Source organism: Electrophorus electricus, chromosome 19 (genome assembly GCF_041902795.1).
Source record: "Electrophorus electricus isolate QZ-2024a chromosome 19, ASM4190279v1, whole genome shotgun sequence".
NCBI classification, from domain to species: Eukaryota; Metazoa; Chordata; class Actinopteri; order Gymnotiformes; family Gymnotidae; genus Electrophorus; species Electrophorus electricus.
The window spans coordinates 1,457,501-1,478,826 of NC_137515.1; the positions used below are offsets into that span (position 1 = coordinate 1,457,501).

The 21,326-nt window shown below is 47.7% G+C and overlaps 2 protein-coding genes and 1 pseudogene across 3 annotated transcripts in view; 2 read left to right on the top strand and 1 right to left on the bottom strand.

Annotated features, from left to right (window-relative positions):
* The window catches only part of LOC113583720 (ras-related protein Rab-3C-like), a 13,902-nt gene extending 1,829 nt beyond the window's left edge, over positions 1–12,073 (bottom strand). For both annotated transcript variants that reach the window (XR_003411329.3, XM_027020196.3), the window contains exons 1-5: positions 11,921–12,073; positions 10,718–10,927; positions 3,113–3,231; positions 1,690–1,814; positions 1–1,171 (exon numbers count right to left, since the gene is read on the bottom strand). The exon at positions 1–1,171 is cut by the window's left edge. Coding sequence is in view for 1 of the 2 variants with exons in the window: in XM_027020196.3 (XP_026875997.1) it covers positions 978–1,171; positions 1,690–1,814; positions 3,113–3,231; positions 10,718–10,927; positions 11,921–11,944 (672 nt within the window). In the remaining variant the exon portion in view is untranslated. The remainder of the gene's footprint in view (positions 1,172–1,689; positions 1,815–3,112; positions 3,232–10,717; positions 10,928–11,920) is intronic.
* Positions 12,074–13,016: 943 nt separating this feature from the next.
* LOC113584403 (ATP synthase subunit C lysine N-methyltransferase-like) lies at positions 13,017–14,427 on the top strand (annotated as a pseudogene).
* Positions 14,428–16,207: 1,780 nt separating this feature from the next.
* On the top strand, positions 16,208–20,646 carry plk2a (polo-like kinase 2a (Drosophila)). Its single transcript, XM_027021571.3, has 14 exons — positions 16,208–16,558; positions 16,805–16,912; positions 17,002–17,118; positions 17,210–17,339; positions 17,460–17,643; positions 17,750–17,948; positions 18,065–18,212; positions 18,357–18,451; positions 18,572–18,707; positions 18,839–18,919; positions 19,043–19,202; positions 19,384–19,513; positions 19,617–19,727; positions 19,841–20,646. Exons 1-14 carry the CDS (start codon positions 16,364–16,366, stop codon positions 20,030–20,032), a joined length of 1,986 nt encoding a protein of 661 aa, XP_026877372.2. The 5' UTR covers positions 16,208–16,363; the 3' UTR covers positions 20,033–20,646.
* Positions 20,647–21,326: the final 680 nt, after the last annotated feature.

The following is a 21,326-nucleotide window of genomic DNA, read 5'->3' on the forward strand; positions in this document are numbered from 1 at the left end:
GCGATGGCGTCCGTCTTCTCAGCACGAGGCCTACGTTTCTGCACGCAGAAAACCCGACACCCCAAACGGGTCGAGGGCCGAGGGCCGAGTCAGCCACGTGTCGGCTCTGACCCACAGGAGCGAGCGAGGAGAAAACGCAACGACAGACCGGACCGGACGCCGCCCGCGTGGGCACGGTTCCGTCCGTAATGTACTTATGACTTCCGCCGCACGTTGCACTCGGTGTGGAGTACAGTGTTGCGTCATCAGCCACAGATGAAACGGGAGGTTGCGTAACAGTGTTACTGCCGTGATTATGCTACGTAGCCCAGCTCTATCCGTGCGCGTCTCGGAGGCCGTCCTGTTGGGTTCTCGATAAGTGTGTCGGTTTTTTGGAGATGTCCTGCCTGCCTGGTGCCACACGCGGACGTCTACACGCATAAACAGCAGCACACACACAGCTAATATTTAGTCTACACGAACTCATAGAAGCCTCCGGAACAATAAATAAGAGCTTCTGAAAGTTGCACATTATTTGACACAGAAACTGCAATATTAGCTTAACTGTTAAAGTAATGCATTATCTTACTCTGTTACTACATAAGGTGTTACAGCTGTAACGTGATCCAACACGGGTCACTGTGCATCAGACTGAGATGTGTAGAGATGTCAGAACCTCTAAGGCAAAAAAATTACAAAATAAACTTAATGCTTAAATGTCATGTGTTTTAAACTTAGTACACACAGAGCTCACCACTGCGCAACAGTAGCAGGTTGCTTATCCTGCAGGGGCGCTCAGACAAGAACCATGGGAGGACGACGTCATACCTGAAACACTATGATGACGATGTGTGGGCTGTGGGGGGAGGTTGAGGGTCACATGACTCATGACCAGTGAGATTTGGCTTGATTTGGCATGTCTGCAAGGTTAAAGGTTAAATACCGCGACCTAAAGGAGTTTGGGATTCCGCAGACGGTGCGTGCATGCAGCCGGGGCATTAGCATGTGCAGTTGGGCTGCTGCAGCGGTGGAGGGTTATCTGTTAGTCTGGCGTTGCCTTGGGTTCCAGTGGTAACGGCAGGGTCAGTCTCTAAAGTCTCTGACATTTTGTCGCAGATGATGTCCACCAGGCGCTCGAAGGTTTGCTTCACATTGACGTTGTCCTTGGCGCTGGTCTCAAAGAACTCAAAGCCTTAGAGAGACGAGAGTCAGACAAGTTTGGTTTCACAGCGACAGCCTCTGTGTTCGAGAAGTACAAGCCCTGACAACTGCTGAAGGAATAAAATATTCTCTCCCCCTCTCTCTGCCTCTGTAAAAAAATTCTTTTTATATTTCCCCTACACCAGTGGCTTTTTGAGGGCTTGCTACCATCTAATTATGTGTGTTTAATTATCGCCTGAACTGGGAGCTGAAAACACACTCCATATGTTCCCATTTATTCATTGTGAAGGCACAAGACATTAACCAAAGTTGTTCTTACTTCCCGAACATGGAAGAAATCTCTTCCGTTTATATGCCAGCTCATAAACTTGGTTGTTGCTGCTCTATATCCGTTGAGATTCATTACATTCCGCAGCTCTGCAAACAGAACGTGCTCCAGGTCAAACGACGTCTCAGCTGATTGGCTAGGACTGGCTCCCTTCATCAAATGGCTGCGGCTGATTGGTGCTTTGTAAGGAAGCAGAGCTCTGGGGGTTGGACTGCACTTACCCAACTGTTCGGCGAGCAGCCTGCCACTTTCAGCAGACACAATCCTTTCCTCTTCCATGTCACACTTATTCCCGGCCAGGATGACTTGTGCATTGTCCCAGGAGTATGTCTTTATCTGGGTTGACCTGAATACAAAAACAGTGCGTGCGTTCGTATGTGAGGGAGAGAGAGAGAAATTCCGCCCTCACTATGCCCTACATTATGCGTCACAACCTAAAGAATGCCAATACCCTGTGCACTGAGACATTTGCACATTTAAAACACTATATGCAGGACTTTAACCCTCAAAGGTCTTTAACTGACACGCACACGGAGAGACCATTTTCACCCAGCTTCCTCAGGTCTCGATTTAAAAAGTGTTTGCTCAAATAACCGGCGCCATAGCAACCGCCATGCTGGCACTGAGCAGACAGCTGGTGTGTGTGTGATGGGAGCCCCGTTGTGTCCCCGAGGCACTGCGGTGTCACGAGTCCTGCCGCCCTCCACAGCGAGCGCCAAGCGTCTTGTGACCAAACTCAAACCCCAAAGCGCGTCCGGCGGCTTCACGGCATCCTGCTAGCCCTGACCTCACCTCCGGAACATTGGTGGCTGAGCGCTACTGCATGCGAGGATGACCGCTGCACGGCTGTCCACCTTGTTCACGCCTTCTGTGGTCATGGGGACCGCAACCGTGGTTCACTATGGTGCTGAAGGCTGCCGTTGCCCTAGCGACCCGGCGCCTGACAACGGGCCTGCCTCTCCAACATCACGCCCAACGTTAGTCTCTCTGCTGCCTAATGAAAAAGAGGTTAACCACCACTCTGAGCTGATCAACAAAGCATCCTGCCCAATCAGGTCAGACCGGGTCCACCTGTGGGCACAGCCTACTTTTTTTTGCCTCTGACCCTGAGGGACATTCAAGTGAATTCCTTTAAATCCTGAGAGCACAGAAGCTATTCAAATCTCCCAGCTCTTCTTTATTTGCAATCCATGTCATATTCATCAGTAAAAGTGACCAGTCACAAAGGCGCACGTGCCTTTGGAAAAGTGAACTTTCACCTCTCAGACAGAGCAGCAGAGGAAGGAAACGGAATGCTGGGTACATGGATGTGGTCAGAGCATACTGGAGCTTCTACTGCACGCATTCGCTACGCTGTCCTTCTGGCACAGGGATCATCGGCCTACAGCCAGAACAGTGAGACTCCTTCTGTAAAACAGTAACAGCAAAACCTCCAAAACAAAGTTGTTTTTTGTCTGACGTTTGGATGAAAAGAAAGGTTTGCTCCCAGTGACTCACTCACCTCCATAAAACACCCCCAAACACGCACGCACACACACACACACACACACACACACACACACACACACACACACACACTACTGTTTACAAAACAACAGTCCTGGTCATTAATCGGACCATAGACTTGTAGCTCAAACCACTCACCAGTCCTGCACGGCGCCGAATGACTCCTCGTTGGTGATGTCATACATGAGGATGAATCCCATGGCTCCACGGTAGTAGGCGGTCGTAATGGTCCTGTAGCGCTCCTGTCCCGCTGTGTCCTGCAGGCATGCCCAACCCCCACCCCACACACACGCACACATTATTTTAATCAAATCTGATACCAAGATGATATTGGAATATTCATCACCAAATACGTCAGACAGTAATTCTCTTTGGTTTGAAATAGTACATTTTCCAGCTGGCATTTGTAATCTAAACATCTAAATGAAATACAGCTAAATCTCCATGCAGCACCAGAGTGAACGTGGACGTCTTCTTCAGAATCAGGCAGCTGTTTAGCTCAGCGTTTCAGCCATATTCTCAATGCGCATCACGAACTGCAGATACAGAGGTTAAGTAACAGGAACAAGGCGACATCAAGATGCTACAAGTCTTGGGCAACTTAACTGAGCCATTTCTGCGTGTCCACAGGGGGTTGAACTAGACCTGCTCCAAAAATAAAGATAAAATAAAATAAAAACAACCCAAAACTGCTGACTGTGTCAGTAAGCGGGTGAGCTGCGTTTGTCAGCTAAAACTCTAACTTGTCTCACAGAATGGTTGAGACTGGGACAAGTGACCCAATGTTCTGGTGTTGAAAGGGAGGAGGAGTCCAGGTCAGCAAACAGATTCACTGCTACCAGCGTGAACGGAACCAGTTCTTCAGTCTCCTGGTTCAGTTTTCCTGGTACCAAAGCTTTAGAGTAGCTCCTAACCACTACATCCACCCGCAATCTGAGATCTGCCAAATGCATTTCCCACCGATGGTTTTCCAAACAGCACAACAGGGACAAAACACTACAAATCCGACCACCGTTACCATGGAAATTAGGCATAGCAACAGGAAGTAACCACAGATCTGGAGCAGAGGATTTGGAACGATCTGCGAGGTTAAATAATCGAGCATGAGATGCATTGGAGCAACATATCTTGTTGTGCACGTGTCGTATCTTATGTTGTGAAACATTCCCTTTCCTGAACTGTATGTGAAAAGACCTGGAATAAATCGTCACATCCTGCCCAAAACAGTGAGATGATTTTCAAAGTTGAGTGAGACACCTGCTACATGGTACAATGAAAGGCCACACACCACTCGGGAATAAAGTGCAAAATTGTCTGTTTCTGTCGCTCCCAGGAGACTGAAGTTTCCGTCCATGTTCCTCTCCGTGTTAGAGCATAAAGGTCAGCTCATTTCAGTGCCTTCCTAGACTTGTCCTGTACTGTCTCAGCATGGCCACGGGACGCTCTGGCACTGTCTGCTGAACTAGTCCCACTCCGTTTTGATTAGCGAACACCCTCCGTCGGCTTTGGGATTGCACTGCTCATGCTACGCCTTTTAGCTCCTTTATACAACTTGCCTTTTTTCTTGTCTTCTTTGCCCAACTGCTTTATTAACAAACTTCAATATTTTATGAGTGTCAAAGAATTCCTAACAGCTTACCATTCCTACGGACACATTCCGTCATCATTCACTGGGCCTCGTTCTGGGATTATTTTGTCCTGGTGATCTGGTGCCCCATTTATCAGAAAATTTATCAATAATTATAATTTCTAACATTCATTAATAGTAATAATTCACTCATAGCTCCTACAGATGTATCCAGCAAGCACAGACAAAAATACAAAACTCACTTAGGCCGAGACACCAAGAAGTCGTCCACCTAGTGTTGGTCATGAATGGGGCAGTATTACAGTAAAGACATAAATACATGTTCTAACTATATGAACAGTGTTTTCATAGAAAGACACGGGCCTGTTTATTTACAAGAATGCTGCAAAAATATGAAAGCTAGTAGAGGTGGGTTATCTTTATGCAAATGAGATCATGCTAACTAGCGTAAACAGAGAATATCGTATTCCCTCAACAAAGAAATAAACAAACCCACCCTTAGCTGCTGACTGCAGATCAGCAAAGTGCTTGGAATCAGAGTCCCTGTGCCACCAGACGACTAACACTGCCCTCTAGTGTTCAGTGGACCATGACAAAGTGGCAATTTTCCCTACCGTAGCTAAGCCACAGTGGCACCCTGGTGGCCAGGGAGGGTCTCCTTATCTGCCACTGACAGCTCCAGTAAACCACACACACACACACACACACACACACACACACACACACACACACACACGGGACATGTGCCAACACATGAACAGAGACAGACACACACACACACACCATTAAGGGCATTCATGTGTGGTTCTTTATCTCCTAACAATTACAACTCAAGCATCCATTATGTGCTGCTCCAGGAAAGGCAGCTGTTTGCACATGGGGCTCCAGTGACTACCGATAAGGTGAGTGAGCGTGAGCACGCGCGTGTGTGTGAGCGTGTGTGTGTGTGCGCGTGTGTGTGTGTGTGTGGGGGGGTTCCCGTCTGGTACTAGTCAACTGAACAGGTTTTCCAGGGACAAAGGCACAGAGCTCCTCCCATCCCATCACTGTCATAAACACGGTGGCCTGCACATCCATCAAGAGAGATGAGATGACCCATGAGGAGGGGGCGGGGCTCAGAGCTGGCCCAGAGCCCCGCCCCTGTCCTCTACAGCACCAAGCACACCTCTGGACCAGGACACTGAAGCATGTGCTCAAACAGAAGGTGCCGAACAGAGCCAGACACTAATAATCCACTTGAGTGACTTTAAGAGGGGGCACAGAAATAAAACACTCGGCAGTCAGCAAGACGTTTTGGAGCTGGCAGACCAGGACCAGGACGACTGCAGTGCCGTAGATGTGGACGGAAGTAGAACGGAGACGTTTTTGTTCAGATTATCCTTCTGCAGATACACGTGTTATTATTCAGCACTTACAAATGATGCAAGACGTAATTGTGTCATTGACCAGAGACAAGCTGCTTCTGATGCATTTTATCATTTCTGTGACTGTTCATTCCTGCATATTTAACTTCCGAAAGGACACCCAATAATACAGATAATTTAAGACAAATACAACGCATATTTAACTTAGAATAAAGGCACTAAAATAATTAACAAAGCGACATCTAGCTAGAACCAGTATTAGCAAACAATTGCAAAATATTAAAACATACTGCACTGTTGAGAAAAGAATTATATTGTGACTGCTATGTGCTGTTTAATAACATGAGACAGGGTGGCATTCCTTTGACTAAACGTTGTTTACATCTGTTCACTTGGTTGATTACTTACACAAGACACTCATACAGTGGGATCTGTCAGAGTGAATATTACACACCATCTACAATATTGGCAAATATCGCCATAGTGATTAAAAAAACAACAACAACCAAGCACTGTGAAATGTTTACTTTACAGGGAAAGTGAATGGCCAAGCACCACAGTTCACTCAAGTTCCATCCAACACCAGTTTGGAATCAGTACGCGAGTCCACCAGCCTCTGAACGCCAGACCCAGACTGACCTTCTTCTCTTAATTACTCAATGTTTACTTTTATTCCTCGACAGAGTCACTAGCGATGGGGCCTTGGCAAAGATGACCAGAGACAAGAGATACTCGGGCGAGGAGAGGAGAGGCAGTGTAATGAAGATCCTGCAGACAGTCTCACACAAACAGCTCCTCTGAAACAGCAGTTTCCCCATTTAGAACAAGCAAACTGTCACCATTTTACTTGGTTTGCTCCGACACCCCCTACAAGGAGCATGGTGGGCCCTTGTTCCAGCTTTGTTGACGACCAACAAGAAGAAGAGGAAATATGTTGCCTGCCTGCACCTCACTATGCCAGTGAAGTGACTAAGCTAACCTGGAGAGAAGTGTTTGGAGCAGGCTCCGCCCCTCGAGCGCGATCATTGATCCCTGCCCGTGTGCGGACTTACCCTTATCCCTTCATTGGGCCAATAAATTAGTGTGTGACAGGCCAAGTGCAGGTCTGGGCCCTATGCTAATGTGTGTCCCACAGTCCTGCGAAGAAAAGCCCACAGAGGAGGGTCTGGGAGATCCTCTAAACCAGCAAGCGGGTACATGTCAGGACGGTTCTGTCCAAACGTAGCAGTGCTGAGGCTGCAAACCCCAATGAGAAAAGCAGCTGTAGCTATGCCAAGCTCTCACGGCGAGACACGCTTCAGAGAGGTTCTGAAAAACCGCCACGAGCTGTCGCAGAGAAGGTCCCGCGTTCACCCCGTCTTTCCCCAAGATGCCGTGAGCCAGGTTGAGAGCGATAAACAAACAGCAGGGAAGGAAATGGCCATTTGGGGAAGTGCTGCAATGCGTCTTAGTCATAGGAAAAACAGAGCAGCACCACAGACAGCCATTAGGAGTAACGAACACGGAACGGACCGTTCACGGTGCCGCATGACGGACTCAACTGACAGGAACGCGAAGGGCTTCCGGCCAGCGCACGAAGAACAAATGCAGAGACACGTCAGGATACGAGCATGACGGAGCGACAGGGAGAGTGTACAAGCACAGTCAGCTAGCAGACAGGCGTCAAGATGCGTCAGACGCCGTCACAGGTCTGACTAAAGCAGTGCAGTTGCATGACATGAGAAGCACTATTGTACCTGACATTAAAAGACTAAAGCGTAAGAGCTAGATGGATGTAGACAGGCGTGTTCACACTGCTCCTTGGTCCAGCTGAAACGTTATGGTGTTTGTGCCGTGGCAGAAAATCTTACCCGCATCTCGAGCAAATCTCCACATTTCCAAAACTGTGGGTTTTTTTTTTCTTCTGTCCATTCTGTTCATTGCAACAGCACCGGGTTTATCTGGTGGTGCATCTGTGTAATAGGTTCACAAGGACCTGCTTCTGAAGTGTCGATTTGTGACACACTGAAACATTCCCTTAGCGTTTGCTGCAATTCCGGAACACTTCTGAGCGGACCACTAGTGCAGATCAAACAGATCCCACGTGTCCAGCCTGGATTAACTCTGTTCTAATGGTGTAATGTGAGCAGCAGAACCCTGAAGCTGCACATTTCCACAGACATGAACTCAGCAGCTGTAAGAGCCAGAAGAGTCTTTACCACATGCGTGTTCCCAGACTGAACAGAGCCAGGCTCCTTGCCGGACAGCCATTTCTACCCAGCAAATGGCAAAACTACGCAGATGAAAATCTCGCTGAATGAAAGGAGGGAGAGTGGAAATGGCGAGCTCAGACCACCCCATCCCCCATCGCCATCCCTCGCTCTACCTCCAAGTTTTCTCCCAGCAGGCCATGCGGTTGAATGAGGCAGAGTAAATATAGCTCAGGATGAATGCTCAAGTCATTGGCTGTGGTGGTTCAGGAAGCCACAGACGCAGAACGATGGCTGAATGAACTCTTATTTCTTTTTTCCCTTGGCTGGGCGTTAGGAATAAGAATGACTCCACAACAACAACAACAACAACAACAACAACAACAACAACATGGGACAGCTGACAAACTACAACCTACAGCAGGATGGCAACAGAGAAGAGGACGAATGCATTTAAACAGACTAGAACTGCAAAGGCCTCAATGTTTATCGCAATACGTGCGGCCTTGGCCAGTAAGCTTACGTCAGCGGTTATAATGGTGGACATATGAAAACCAAAGACCTGGCAACTGAGGAGGCACCATATACAGATGGCGTGCTAAATAAGGAACGCTCCTTCCCACTGTTAGAACACTGCCAAAACCTTAGAAACCACGATGGAGGAAATAAGTTGACCCTAAGTTGAGCCGAAACCTCACCGGCTGCATCCCCCAGCGATGGGCGTGCAGGCTGGGAGCGTAGGGCAGAGCCACCTATGAGGACTCCATCACAGAAGCACCGCATGCTCATTCCATCAACACATCGAAGCACCCTGAGCAAAGCCCAGCGTTTCCAAAACCATCTGTTTCTATCCAAGTATTGGGTTCATTTGGTGGAGTATCTACTTCATGTAATAGGTTAACAAGGCACTACAACTACAACGTCGGTGTGTGACTGATCACGGGTTGAAGAGCACCAACAAGCACATCAGAAGATCAAGAACCACCAGCAACGGTTAACGCAGCTAAAACAGACGCTTACACACCCTGCACTGTATTCAGAGATACACAGGTATCAGTAACCACGTTAGGAATAATCATGACCGAACCACTTTAAACCCATCCTTGTCCTGTCAGTCCTGTAAGGAGCCAAGTATCCGATGAATGTACGATTGACTGCAATTGCAGAGAAAGCACGCATTTCGCTAGCCTATTGGCTAACACCAATATGGCATGGCATTTACAGGTGGTAATGACGTCCACACCAATGCCAGACCAGCCGAGACAGACAGGACCGCAGGACCGCGTGAGGAAGCCTCAGGAAGCCTACAAGCTTGATTATGGCTCATCCGGTCAGCCACGTGGAGCCAGCATGTGTGGTCGGAGAGCCGGAGCAAGGAGGGTAAGCCCGTGCAGAGAAGTGGTCCTCCAGGCCCCGGTCGCCATGTGGCGGACAGTGGGACGGATACGGGGCCAGCTCACCTGCATGAACTCCGCCTCCGTGACAAGTGTGAGGCTGACAATATCACAGATGATTATGGGTGAAGGGAAAAAAAATGCAGGCAACCTTGAAAAGTTGTGAATAAGTCAAATAAAAAGCTTTACTATAGCTAACAGCTAATCAGACCAGTCCATTTAGTGACCACTCGGTTTGCGCCTGGCAACCATTTTGACTCAGACTGAGTCATTTGTTCTAATTGGTCTGACAAAATTTATGAATAAAAACTGCAGTGTTATAGAGACAGGGGTTGTGAGTAAACAGCACTTGCGGAGGAAATGATAACAGCGCTTAACGAGTTCAACACGCTCTTAGTTTTTCCACTTTCTTACTTTGCCGTGATTTTTGTACTGGGCTCTGTTTAACAATTGTGCTATAAAGTGTGATTCAAACTCTGTGATTCAAATTTCCATAAAAGGTACATCAGTGATATCACAGTCGGCCCTGCCTTTAACACTGACACTACAATACCATGAAATGATTTGTATATATAAACCAAGGGCGCTTGTTACAAAGTAACTCTTAAAAATATGTATACAGCCCTCCATACGTTTAAAGATATTCACAGGATGGATAGACAGAAGGCCTGGTGTAATGGAACTTCTGTTTGCAACTCGTTCGATGTGTGAAAAAACGTTTGGGAGATTCTAAAAGCCATGTGTGAGTCATGACTTCTGTATTTGCCAAACTGGTTACCGTATCAACCACTTAATCAAGCATGAAAATTTCATCACGAATGATACATGCTATGCTACACATGTAATACAAGAGGCAAACGTGTTCGGGCTTCAAGTTTGACGCAAACCACAACCAGTGAGATCTCACCAACAGGGCTAGAATAAAGAACACTAAAGCACCTGCAAAAGTGACCGTTCATCATAAGTGTTAGTTAACAATCCCTGTTTGAGCGTTACAGAGCCGATTATAGTCAGGACGGTGTGAACCCATTGTGAATGACCTAAAGATCTCCACTCACCCAGACCTGAAGACCACGGCGTCCACTCACCCAGACCTGAAGACCACGGCGTCCACTCACCCAGACCTGAAGACCACTGCGTCCACTCACCCAGACATGAAGACCACGGCGTCCACAAACCCAGACCTGAAGACCACGGCGTCCACTCACCCAGACCTGAAGCTTGATTCTCTTGTCATTCTTGTAGACGGTTTTGACTTTGAAATCGATGCCGACTGTGCTGACAAATGCGGAGGTGAAGGAGTCGTCAGCGTAGCGGAAGAGGAACGACGTTTTCCCTACGCTGCTGTTCCCAATGATTAGGAGCTTGAACATGTAATCGAAGTTCTGGTCGCCGCTCTCCTTCTGTGTTGCAGCCATCTAACCACACACACGCGCGCGCACACACACACACGCGCACACACACACACGCGCACGCACGCACACGCACGCACGCACGCACGCACGCACGCACGCACGCACGCACGCACACACACACACACACACACACACACACACACACACACACACACACACACACACACACACACACACACACACACACACACAACCTTTCAGTGCCTCATGTCAGCATTTCAAATGGGATTTCATCAGCAACATCTAATTTGCATCTGACTGGGATGGAGTCCACTTCACTGTTAAGACTACTGCAACCACACCAACAACATAACGACATAACCATAAAGGATAAAAGACACATTGGTTTGTCACAAACACAAGGGTTAAAATAAAGACCGTCAGAGAGAGAAAGAGAGAGACCTGACAGACTTCAGGAGATACCAAAACATAAGACTGTTTCACTTATTGTTTCTGACGTTACTTAGATGAATACTTTAGGCACTTGTCATCTGCAGGAGATGACCTTAGGGTCTGTCGCCTAATTTAGCCATTACGTTAAAACTGCTTATACCATAACTATACACATTAAGAAAACCTGTCTGCTTTTACAGACTGGAGCATAATTTAAAAGATGAAACTGTCACGTTAAATTGGAAAGCATTCAGCATAAACATGAATAAGAAAATCTGCCGCTGCCACCATCACGTCGAAGCCGACTGATCCGGGCTCATCTGTACTGGCCGGAGCGCCCCCACCCCGCTCAGCGACCGATGCGCGATTACTGGCAGCTTCTATTCGCTCTAATTTTATTTCCGTTTTCATACGATGTCCGAATTTTTTTAACGCTGAACAAAAGCAAAATGATTTATACAGCAATGCACACGCCACGCGTTTCGTTCGGTTTTCAAAATCCCTATTCAAAACGGGAATGCCCGTCAGAACTGAATCTGACCCTGTCTGCTTAATACGCGAGTCTCGCAAAAATAAACCCAAATAATGAAGAATCGCACAGACCTGCACAGATCCGTCCTGACGCATGCTACGAACGGCGATGTCTTGGCACGCACAGATCAGTCCGTAACCGGGGATGCTCGTGTACCTCTGCGCCCTCTGAGCAGTACAGCGCCGTCCTCCGCTTTCAAGCCGCGAGAGCACGCGCAACGACACGCGACCGAGCGCATTCGTAACTATGCGTACGTCACCCCCGTGCGCACGCTGGAACGTGTAGTTTTACAGAGCGTGCACTGCAAAAGCCTTTATTACAATAGCCACACGTGGAGTCTCTGAGGCGAATGGTAATCCCTGATTCACCACCCCGGCTTTGATCTAACCCATTAGCACGCGATACACCTTCAAATTGCACGTTGGCGACCTAGTCACGAGGAACGCGGTCCAAACGGAGATCATGAACAACAGTTCGGCTCCCCGTGCACAGTAAATCGCGTTTGCCGTCTTCGGCTTCACTGGTTTGTGGTTCGTCAACTGTGTTCAAGTCTGCAAAAGCCACAGCGTGTGCACGAGACCGTAATTAATGCACAGACTCTCACGTTCAGGCTCCTAGCAAGGTCACGGGCCCCACTTGCGATAAAGACCAACACGTCACTCTTAAGTGCAACGCGTGCAGGGCTCAGCTTGACCTAGTATAGGTGGCATCTCTGAAAACCAGTTTCGTTTCGCCGTAATTCGGTCTAGTTTACACGTACAGGTGCAGAGTCCTGTTGTCGGTTAATGCAGGGTTTCACTGGTACATATTTATAGAAATATTATTTTGACGGTCGCTGCATACACGTGAGAAGCAACGAAATAATTGACCTTAAATAACCCCAGGAGAGCTTTCTTTGTGCGACCTCTGCTGACGAATTGGATGTATAATGTACAAAAATCTTTTTTGTTTAAGTTTTTTTTTTTAATTAATCTTTTTTTTTTTTTGATCCAGTGTCCTTATAAATGTATGTAAAGTATTTCAGATAGAAAAATAATGAAACATGGTGTATTTTACTTCATTACACTGATAAAAGTGTGTGCGTGCGTGCATGCGCTCATACCAACAATGGTCTTTAGCGTCCTTCATAAATACTGGGTATGGCGTCCATGTATTAAACAGACTAGTATGGTGGACTCCACTGAGATCATCCTTGAGGAACAGAACTCCAGGTTACCCTGTCGTTACCAGGACAACAAGGTCCTCACCTTGGCGACAGGAGCCATTTTCTCAGCTTCCTATGGCCTGTGGGCCATGTTCTGCATGCCTAGGCTGAGAGTGCCGTTCTTGCCCTGCACAGACTGAGCACATGATGCGGCTCGCACGGCTGGCGGACCAGGGTTCGGGTGACGAGAGACTGGTGAGTCCACACCACCGAGCTTCGTGTGTCCAACACTCAGGGAGTACAGGCTTCAAATCGCTTAGAACAATCACAAAATACCACAATACTGTGGGTTATGGAATCACTCTTATCTCAAGCCACTTTGCACATTTTTTGTTGGTATGCCTGTGTATGCAATCTTAGGGAAACTAAGACATGAGCTTGGTGTTCCCTGAGCCACCAGCCACAGGAGTGCAGGGCATCTGCTGTAGCGCCGACTGCCACCTCTGTTGGTTGCAGGTGTTTGCAGCGTCCGCTGCAGGGTTTCACGTGCATGGCATTCCAGATCGATTCTGTGCTGCTGGGCTACTCTCCAGGCAGTGTGTGGTGGCAGGGCGTACCGCGCGTACATGCCACCTTCGTATGCCACCTAAACACGCGCCTGACCGATTTCTTCACAGATTTATTACTAAGCGCTCTGTCTTTGTGCAGCCTGACCTGCCCAAGTACACCAACGTGGTTGCATTCCTGGCACCTACTGTGGTAAGACCCTCCTGGGGGGCAGCTGAGTAACCTCCACAACAGTATTATTCGTTGCATGTTTAAAATATAATGGAACATTTCAATGTTTTGTCCACTTGGTGTCACTGCAGATCAAGATTTAGAATTTCAAACCTTTTTTTATTACAGTAGGTCACGTTTACATTTATGGCATTTTGGCAGATGCTCTTATCCAGAGCTACAAAAGTGCTTTGTCATTTACTATATAGATTAGTTGAGCTGTACAAATGATGGACTTCAGTTTAGATTTTTCCAAATAATCACAGTTTTTTTTTAAAATAAAGCTTGAACCAAACTTCATTCAGAACAACATGTAAATAAACCCAGTGATGGTACAGGACCAGCTTTTTAAAACCATCATCAACATCTCAAAACTGCCAGGATGGTTCTGACTATGGGCACTGAGTTCTGCTCGCTCCACATTTGGATGGCGTCTGTGCACCAACACTAGTTAACCCAAACGCACTCCGGGACAGCAGTTCCCTGTCATGTACCGTAGCTCCTAAACAGCGTGCTGTCTGACCTCGTCGGATGGAGGAGCTGGAGGAGAAATTGCTGCTGAAGATTCCCGGAGATGCTCAAGTCGTAGCATGTCACTTCCTGCTTCCTCGTTGGCCCCGTGGCTGCACTCGTGGGACCACGCTGAACCAGGTCTAGGCTTACAACACTTCAGCCAGACATGACGGAAGACCCAGCAATTCCTCTCTGAAACCACACACCTAAACCACTGCCCAGTTGAATGTTCAGTCATGTGAGACTAAAATATGAATTCACTATGAAATATGCCAATTAATGCAAAGCCCGAGTACCTTGTAATAAGTGACGTGTTTTGTGTGTGTGTGTGTGTGTGTGTGTGTGGAGTGTTTTGTCTAATTAAATTATATTTGCTTCAAATTTTCATAACCTGAGCTTTAATCTTTAATGTTGAAAAGGCACACCTTTAGGGTCATGTCCTCTTGAGCCAGGGAACGTTCACAGTTGTGCACAAGTACCGTTGACCTTGAAGCACTTCAGTGGTCTTGCTCGTCAGGGTCATAATTGGCGTACAGACAGTCCATGTCATCAGTGTTGTACACTATGTAATCCCCCTCTGAACTGGAATTCCTTTTGGAAGCCTCCACTGACCCCTGAGGTTGAGGTCTCACTGCAGGCATGTTAACGTAGTCGTTATCAGGCTCTTCGTAATCTCCGTCACCACCAGGGTCATTGTGGTGGCAGTTGTCTTCAGGCTTGAGGGGCCCTGCTTGCACCACGAAGGTCCTCTTCTTGCGTCTGACTCTGAACAACCAAGCCACGAGTCCACCGGCCAAGACCAGGAACACGGATCCGGCTGCAATACCAACAGGATTTCAGGCGAAGTTGTAGATAACTAATGGGGCATTGGTGGTGTATTCTGTGGGCCCCGGTGCGTAGGAGCTCTGGCTCTTAACAGGAGACAAGAAAACACATGCGAGAGGACCTTTGAGTATTTGATAATGCCATTTTTTCTTTCTCTTTGCTGCAGTTGTGATGTATTGGATCTAAAGGCTTTCCCATTTTCGCCTTTTCTGAGTTCTGGAATGAGTTAAAACTGGAAAGTAATAACAACACATCTGAACGTTTTAGTTGCAGTGTAAACTTATAAATGAGTGAAGGTTTGCACGAAAGTGCTTCAGTTTGCTTTGTGCTGTTTAGCATAATTCGAACGGACTAATTTATTGGTAAATGAAAAAATAAAATTACCATATTGTACATAGTCCTCGTGATGGCTGTAGTCTCCTCGAATGCAGGAAGCAAAGTAGCGCAAAATGTGTGGTTTCAGCAAACCATGGCCAAGGCGCGCACCAGTACATCGCTTCCTTATTTTTCATTTGGGTCTTTATTTCATGTTAATTGTTAAACAATGAAGAAGTGTGCAGTTGCTCTCAGACGCGTTAAGAGAAACTGCCAAGCCTGAGGATGCACGCAGACACGTGTGGGAGTGATGAAGCTAAGATAGCTTGTCCAATCATCCACACTAGACGTCATTATCTGTTTGCCACTGCAAACTAAATAGTGCTGCTGTTGTTCTGGGTTTCTTTGCAGAGCGAGTCGTTATTTGCATTTTAGCCGCAAAGATGTTTCGAATGAGGAGTCTCCAAACCGTTATCCTCATCGCAGGTGTGTGCTCCTCCTAAACATTTCCATGATTTGGTTTTCCTATTGCAGACAGTGGATATGTAAAATAGAATCGTTATATTCTTTTTTTTTTTTTTAGCAAATATAGACTGGTGTGATAATATTGTGGTTTGTTTTCTGAATGCTATTTGCATTTTACACTAATACCTAATATCGAATATCCAATTCACTAATAATAGTGAATTCACTGAGGACCTGCAATTAAGGAATTTCAATAAACTCGCATTTTATCATTTTATTTAATGTACTGCGATGCAGAGACCTCCCAAAGCTACTGTAAGATAACACGGGAGGCGCATTCTGTCACTTCATTGAGAGGGAGACATGCACAGGAGGAGTGACGTCGGCGGTGAAGTGAAGGGGTGGTCGCTCGGGCTATAAGAGAGCAGCGCGCCGCTTCGCTCCCAGTTCCGAGCGCTTCTGAGGCAGGGCGAGTATGGATATTCTTCGGACTATTGCCTATCAACCTGGGAATAATAATAACAAGATGTGCGAACACTCACATAATAAATCTTCCGAGACTAGACGTGCAAAATTGGAGGACAGTTCGCACGCAGCGCAGGAAATGTCACGGATCATATCGGATTCCACGACGGGAAAATGCTATTGTAGAGGGAAAGTTCTTGGCAAGGTATGCTTGAGCCTTACAAGTTAGAGTCGGGACCTTGGTTCTTTGTATTTATAATAAACCTAAACAAGGAGGTGCTTTTTGTTTTTGGACAAATGTTTTAACTTTGCGTACTGGAACAGGGTCCTTTAGCCACTGCATTGTACTGAGTTTAGACTTTAATTCGTTATCCAGATTTCGCGATATTGAGGCACTCTGCCACTGGAATTCCGTCCCAGCCTTTGTGACTAAGTATGTTTTCATTCACAGGGTGGTTTTGCGAAATGTTACGAATTTACAGATCTGGGCTCAGGCAAAGTGTATGCTGTAAAAATAATTCCACACACGCGTGTCTCCAAACCTCACCAAAGGGAAAAGGTACGTGGCAGTCTGCGCCTTTCATATCCACCTGCTCGTGTTTGCTCACGCTCTCAGGGTGCTAAATGAGCTTTTGAACTGGATTCCAGATCGACAGAGAAATCGAACTGCACAGAGCCCTTCACCACAAACACATTGTCCAGTTCTACCACCATTTTGAGGACAAAGACAACATCTACATCCTTCTCGAGTACTGCAGTAGACGAGTGAGTGTTCTCAGTACAGTCCTCTGCACAAAATGTCCAGTATGTCTGAGTCTCTGTTCTCTAACCAATGCTGCTCCTTCCTTCTCTTCAGTCGCTGGCACACATTCTGAAAGCCCGCAAGGTTCTCACAGAGCCAGAGGTTCGGTACTACCTGAGACAGGTCGTTTCAGGCCTGAAGTATCTCCATGACCAGGAGATCCTCCACAGAGACCTTAAATTAGGTAGGCAGGGGATTTGCTCTCAGTGATGTCACAAATATCTTTTTTTTTTTTTTTTTTTTTTTTTTTTGGCATGTAATCTCAAGAGCGTCGTTTTCTAACGGCTAGATTTGGTGTTTGCAGGTAATTTCTTTATTAATGAAGTGATGGACCTGAAGATCGGAGACTTTGGCCTGGCAGCTAAACTAGAACCTGTTGAAAACCGGAGAAGGACGATATGTGGGACTCCTAACTACCTGTCTCCCGAAGTCCTCAACAAGCAGGGTCACGGCTGCGAATCTGACGTCTGGGCCCTCGGCTGCGTCATGTGAGTCTGCATGCGAGCAAAATGCTGGAGTTGGACCGTCGATATGCCACGTGGCGCTCTTGACTCGATCTTGTCATCATCGGCCGCATATGTCGCCATCCCGCAGGTACACCATGCTGTTGGGAAGGCCTCCGTTTGAAACCACCAATCTGAAGGAAACGTACCGGTGCATACGGGAGGCGCGCTACTCCATGCCTTCCACGCTGTCTCCGCAGGCCAAACATCTGATCAGCACCATGCTGGCCAAGACCCCCGAGGAGCGGCCCAGGTTGGACGACATCCTACGCCACGACTTCTTCAGCCAGGTGTGTGCCTTGTCCTCGCCTAGGACAAAAGGCTGAACTTTGGTAGAGCGCTCTCAGTCAGCCGGCGATGCTTCCTGTCTGTGTAGGAGTCCTGACGGCGTTCTGGCTTCTTGCAGGGCTTCACTCCGGACAGACTGTCTGCCAGCTGCTGTCACATGGCCCCAGACCTCCAGCACACCAGTCCTGCTAAAAGCTTCTTCAAGAAAGCTGCTGCCGCTCTGTTTGGTGGCAAGAAGGATAGAGCCAAGTACTTTGAAACATTGAGTAAGTACGTTTTCCCCAACAATAGCCCTGGCGCTGATGCCAGCTTTTCCACAGTAACACGCCCAGGCTACGGTTGCAGTGCGCGGTCCCATGTGTGAGTGGAGATTGTGCTCTAATGTGTTTACCTTTTCCCCTTCTTTGCAGACAAACTGACGAAAGAGGAAGAGGATATCCACAGACTGCGCCAAGACCTTAGGAAGGCCTCCATCAGCAATCTGCCCTGCAGGCAAGCTACTGAGGTCAGTGTCGGTTGCTAACCACACAAAACGAGGACAAGCTTCCTGCGTATAAGGAAAAGGATGCTCTCACCCCACTGGACACAGAATGTAACCTCCAGCTCCCATTTGCTCCCCCCGCAGGACGGCAGGCCACCAGTGGCACCTCCCGCAAGGCCTGTAGCCCCCAGCAAGGACGGGGCCAACAAACAACAGATCCGCGACACAATCCGTATGATCGTGCGAGGGACACTAGGGAGCTGCAGCAGCAGCAGTGAATGTACGTGTGTGCGTGCGTGTGCGTGCGTGTGTGTGCGTGCGTGTGTGTGTGTGCGCGTGTGTGTGATCCACACATTAACGGACACTATAATGCTGTGGTTAATGGGCTTCTGTGTCTTGTTTTGATGGCAGGCTTGGAGGACAGCACCATGGGAAGTGTTGCAGACACTGTGACCAGAGTGCTTCGTGGTTGTTTAGAGAACATGCCAGAAGGTACGTGGCGACATTCTCAGCAGCACTGCGCATGGGACGCACGCTAGCGCTTTTCGATTCAGACGCTTTGACAGCGATTCATTTAGTGCTGACTTGTTTCTTACATTGTTTTTGTCGCTGCAGCTAATGACATTCCAAAAGAGGGCCTGAACTGCAGCTTCCAGTGGGTGACTAAATGGGTGGACTATTCCAACAAGTACGGTTTCGGCTACCAGCTTTCAGACCACACAGTCGGCGTTCTTTTCAACAACGGCACTCACATGAGCCTGCTGTCAGACAAAAAGTAAGTAGTCCAGACTAACCCCTCTGCCACATGCTTGCACCCCTCTGTGCCCATCTTCACAATCTTTATAGCGGTTCCCAGCTCCTTTCTCATTTCCTCAGTTGCGTTAAGATTATCTGCTGTGGTGGTCATCCAGAGATGATGGATGGTTGAGGCTTACGTCACTAATGTTGACTTTCAGGTCGGTGCATTACTACGCAGAACTGGGCCAGTGCATGGTCTTCTCCACCTGTGAGGCCCCAGAGCAGTTCGTCAGCCAGGTCACCATCCTGAAATACTTCGCTCATTACATGGAGGAGAACCTCATGGATGTGAGTGGACAACCTTAGTCCAAGAAATGTACTGGCTAGTGTCAACGGAAGTCGCCGCTGTCTTGCTTTATCTCACAATACTGACGGCCTTCTCGCTGCACAGGGTGGAGATCTCCCCAACGTGACAGATGTCAGCAAACCCAGGCTGTATCTTCTGCAGTGGCTCAAGTCAGACCGAGCGCTCATGATGCTCTTCAATGATGGCACGTTCCAGGTACGAGAGCTCCGACCAGCACTGTGTGCCCCTTCACTCCACCATTCCACAAGACACACAAACATTTTATTTATTTATTTTTGCTTATTTTTCTATATTTTTCGCATTGACAGGTGAACTTCTACCACGACCACACCAAGATCATCGTGTGCAGCCAGGGTGAGGAGTACCTGCTGACGTACATCAACGAGGAGAGGGTGTCCACGGCCGTCCGCCTCAGCGAGCTGTTACGTCGTGGCTCCTCTCCCGACCTGCGCAGCCGCATGGAGTACGCCCTGAACATGCTGCTACAGCGATGCGGCTGAACGGGAGCCATGCCCCCGGTCAGGTTGGGGCAGAACTTGGTGTACCTCCATCCAGAGGGAATGAAGTTGGTGCCAAACCTGCATGACTGCGGTGAAGGGTTTGAGGCACAAACTCTGGTCCTCTCTAAGGAACCGGGAGGCCGTGGACATGCGAGCTCTAGAGAGCTAGGCAGAACCAGACGACGCCGCTCACTGCACCTGTAGTATAAATGACACATTAGGGTTTGTTTTTGGTTTTGGTTTTTTTATGCAGTGATCTTGCTATGCTGAAGCTTAACTGGGATGTTGGCGTTTGTTGAGCCCGTGCGTATGGCTTCAGCTGGGCAGGGTGATGTTGTGTAGCTCTCTGTAGAGCAAACCACTGTAAAACTGTGAATACATTCCACTACAGGAAGTAGGTTCCATGCTGAAGTCTCCTTCAACCAGTGCCCGAGGTCTGTCTGGGTGGCCACAATCCCAACTCTACAATCACTGGGGGCGGGGGGGGGGGGTGATCTCCTGGACCACTTCTCTGACGATTACTGGAAAGACATAACATTAGCATGCCATTATTGTAACTTATTATTTTACAGGACCCAGTATTTATTTATTTAATAAAGATAACCTTAAAATGACGAGTGTGTCTGAGTGTTTTAAATCAGTGTTTGATTTCCCAGTGACCTTTCTGATGGTCTAACACATGTAAAACCCTTAGAGAAACAAGAAGTGTGTGTGGTGTAGTACATATCATCAGTTTAACTGTCAGCCTAAACGCTGTAGATACTGAGGGCTTTGGGGAAGAGGCTGCACAGATCTACCAAAGGAATAAGGCAGAGACTCAGAGCCAGTTTTAATTCACTCAGGCTCTGTGTTGATGAGGCTTGAGGATTGAGATTTTCTGTCCTACTGTACCCAGGTGGAGAAAAGATTTCGGTTCCAATCCAGTCATGGGAATATGTAAAAGATGCCCACTGCAAGCTTTCTCCAGCCTTCTATCCTTCTGGTCCACTATTCGTGAGGATAACTTGCTAAGACAGCAGTAAAAACACTGACGTGGCATGTGCACAGCGTATAGAAAATAGCACATTAAAAATACATTTGCAAGGCCAGAAGCTTATGAGTTTCTGAACATGTGCTCTGGGGCCATGGATTATAGAAGAGAAAATGTGGGCCACGTTTTCTTGTCACTTGGTTACCATGTCGGCGTGTAATCACAGTTCTTTTCCTTTTTTTTTCTCCATCCCTTCGGAAACGTTACTAGTGTCTGTCCGGTTGGCATCTCCTCCTTTGGCTTTGTGGAGGAAAGTTTTTGGAA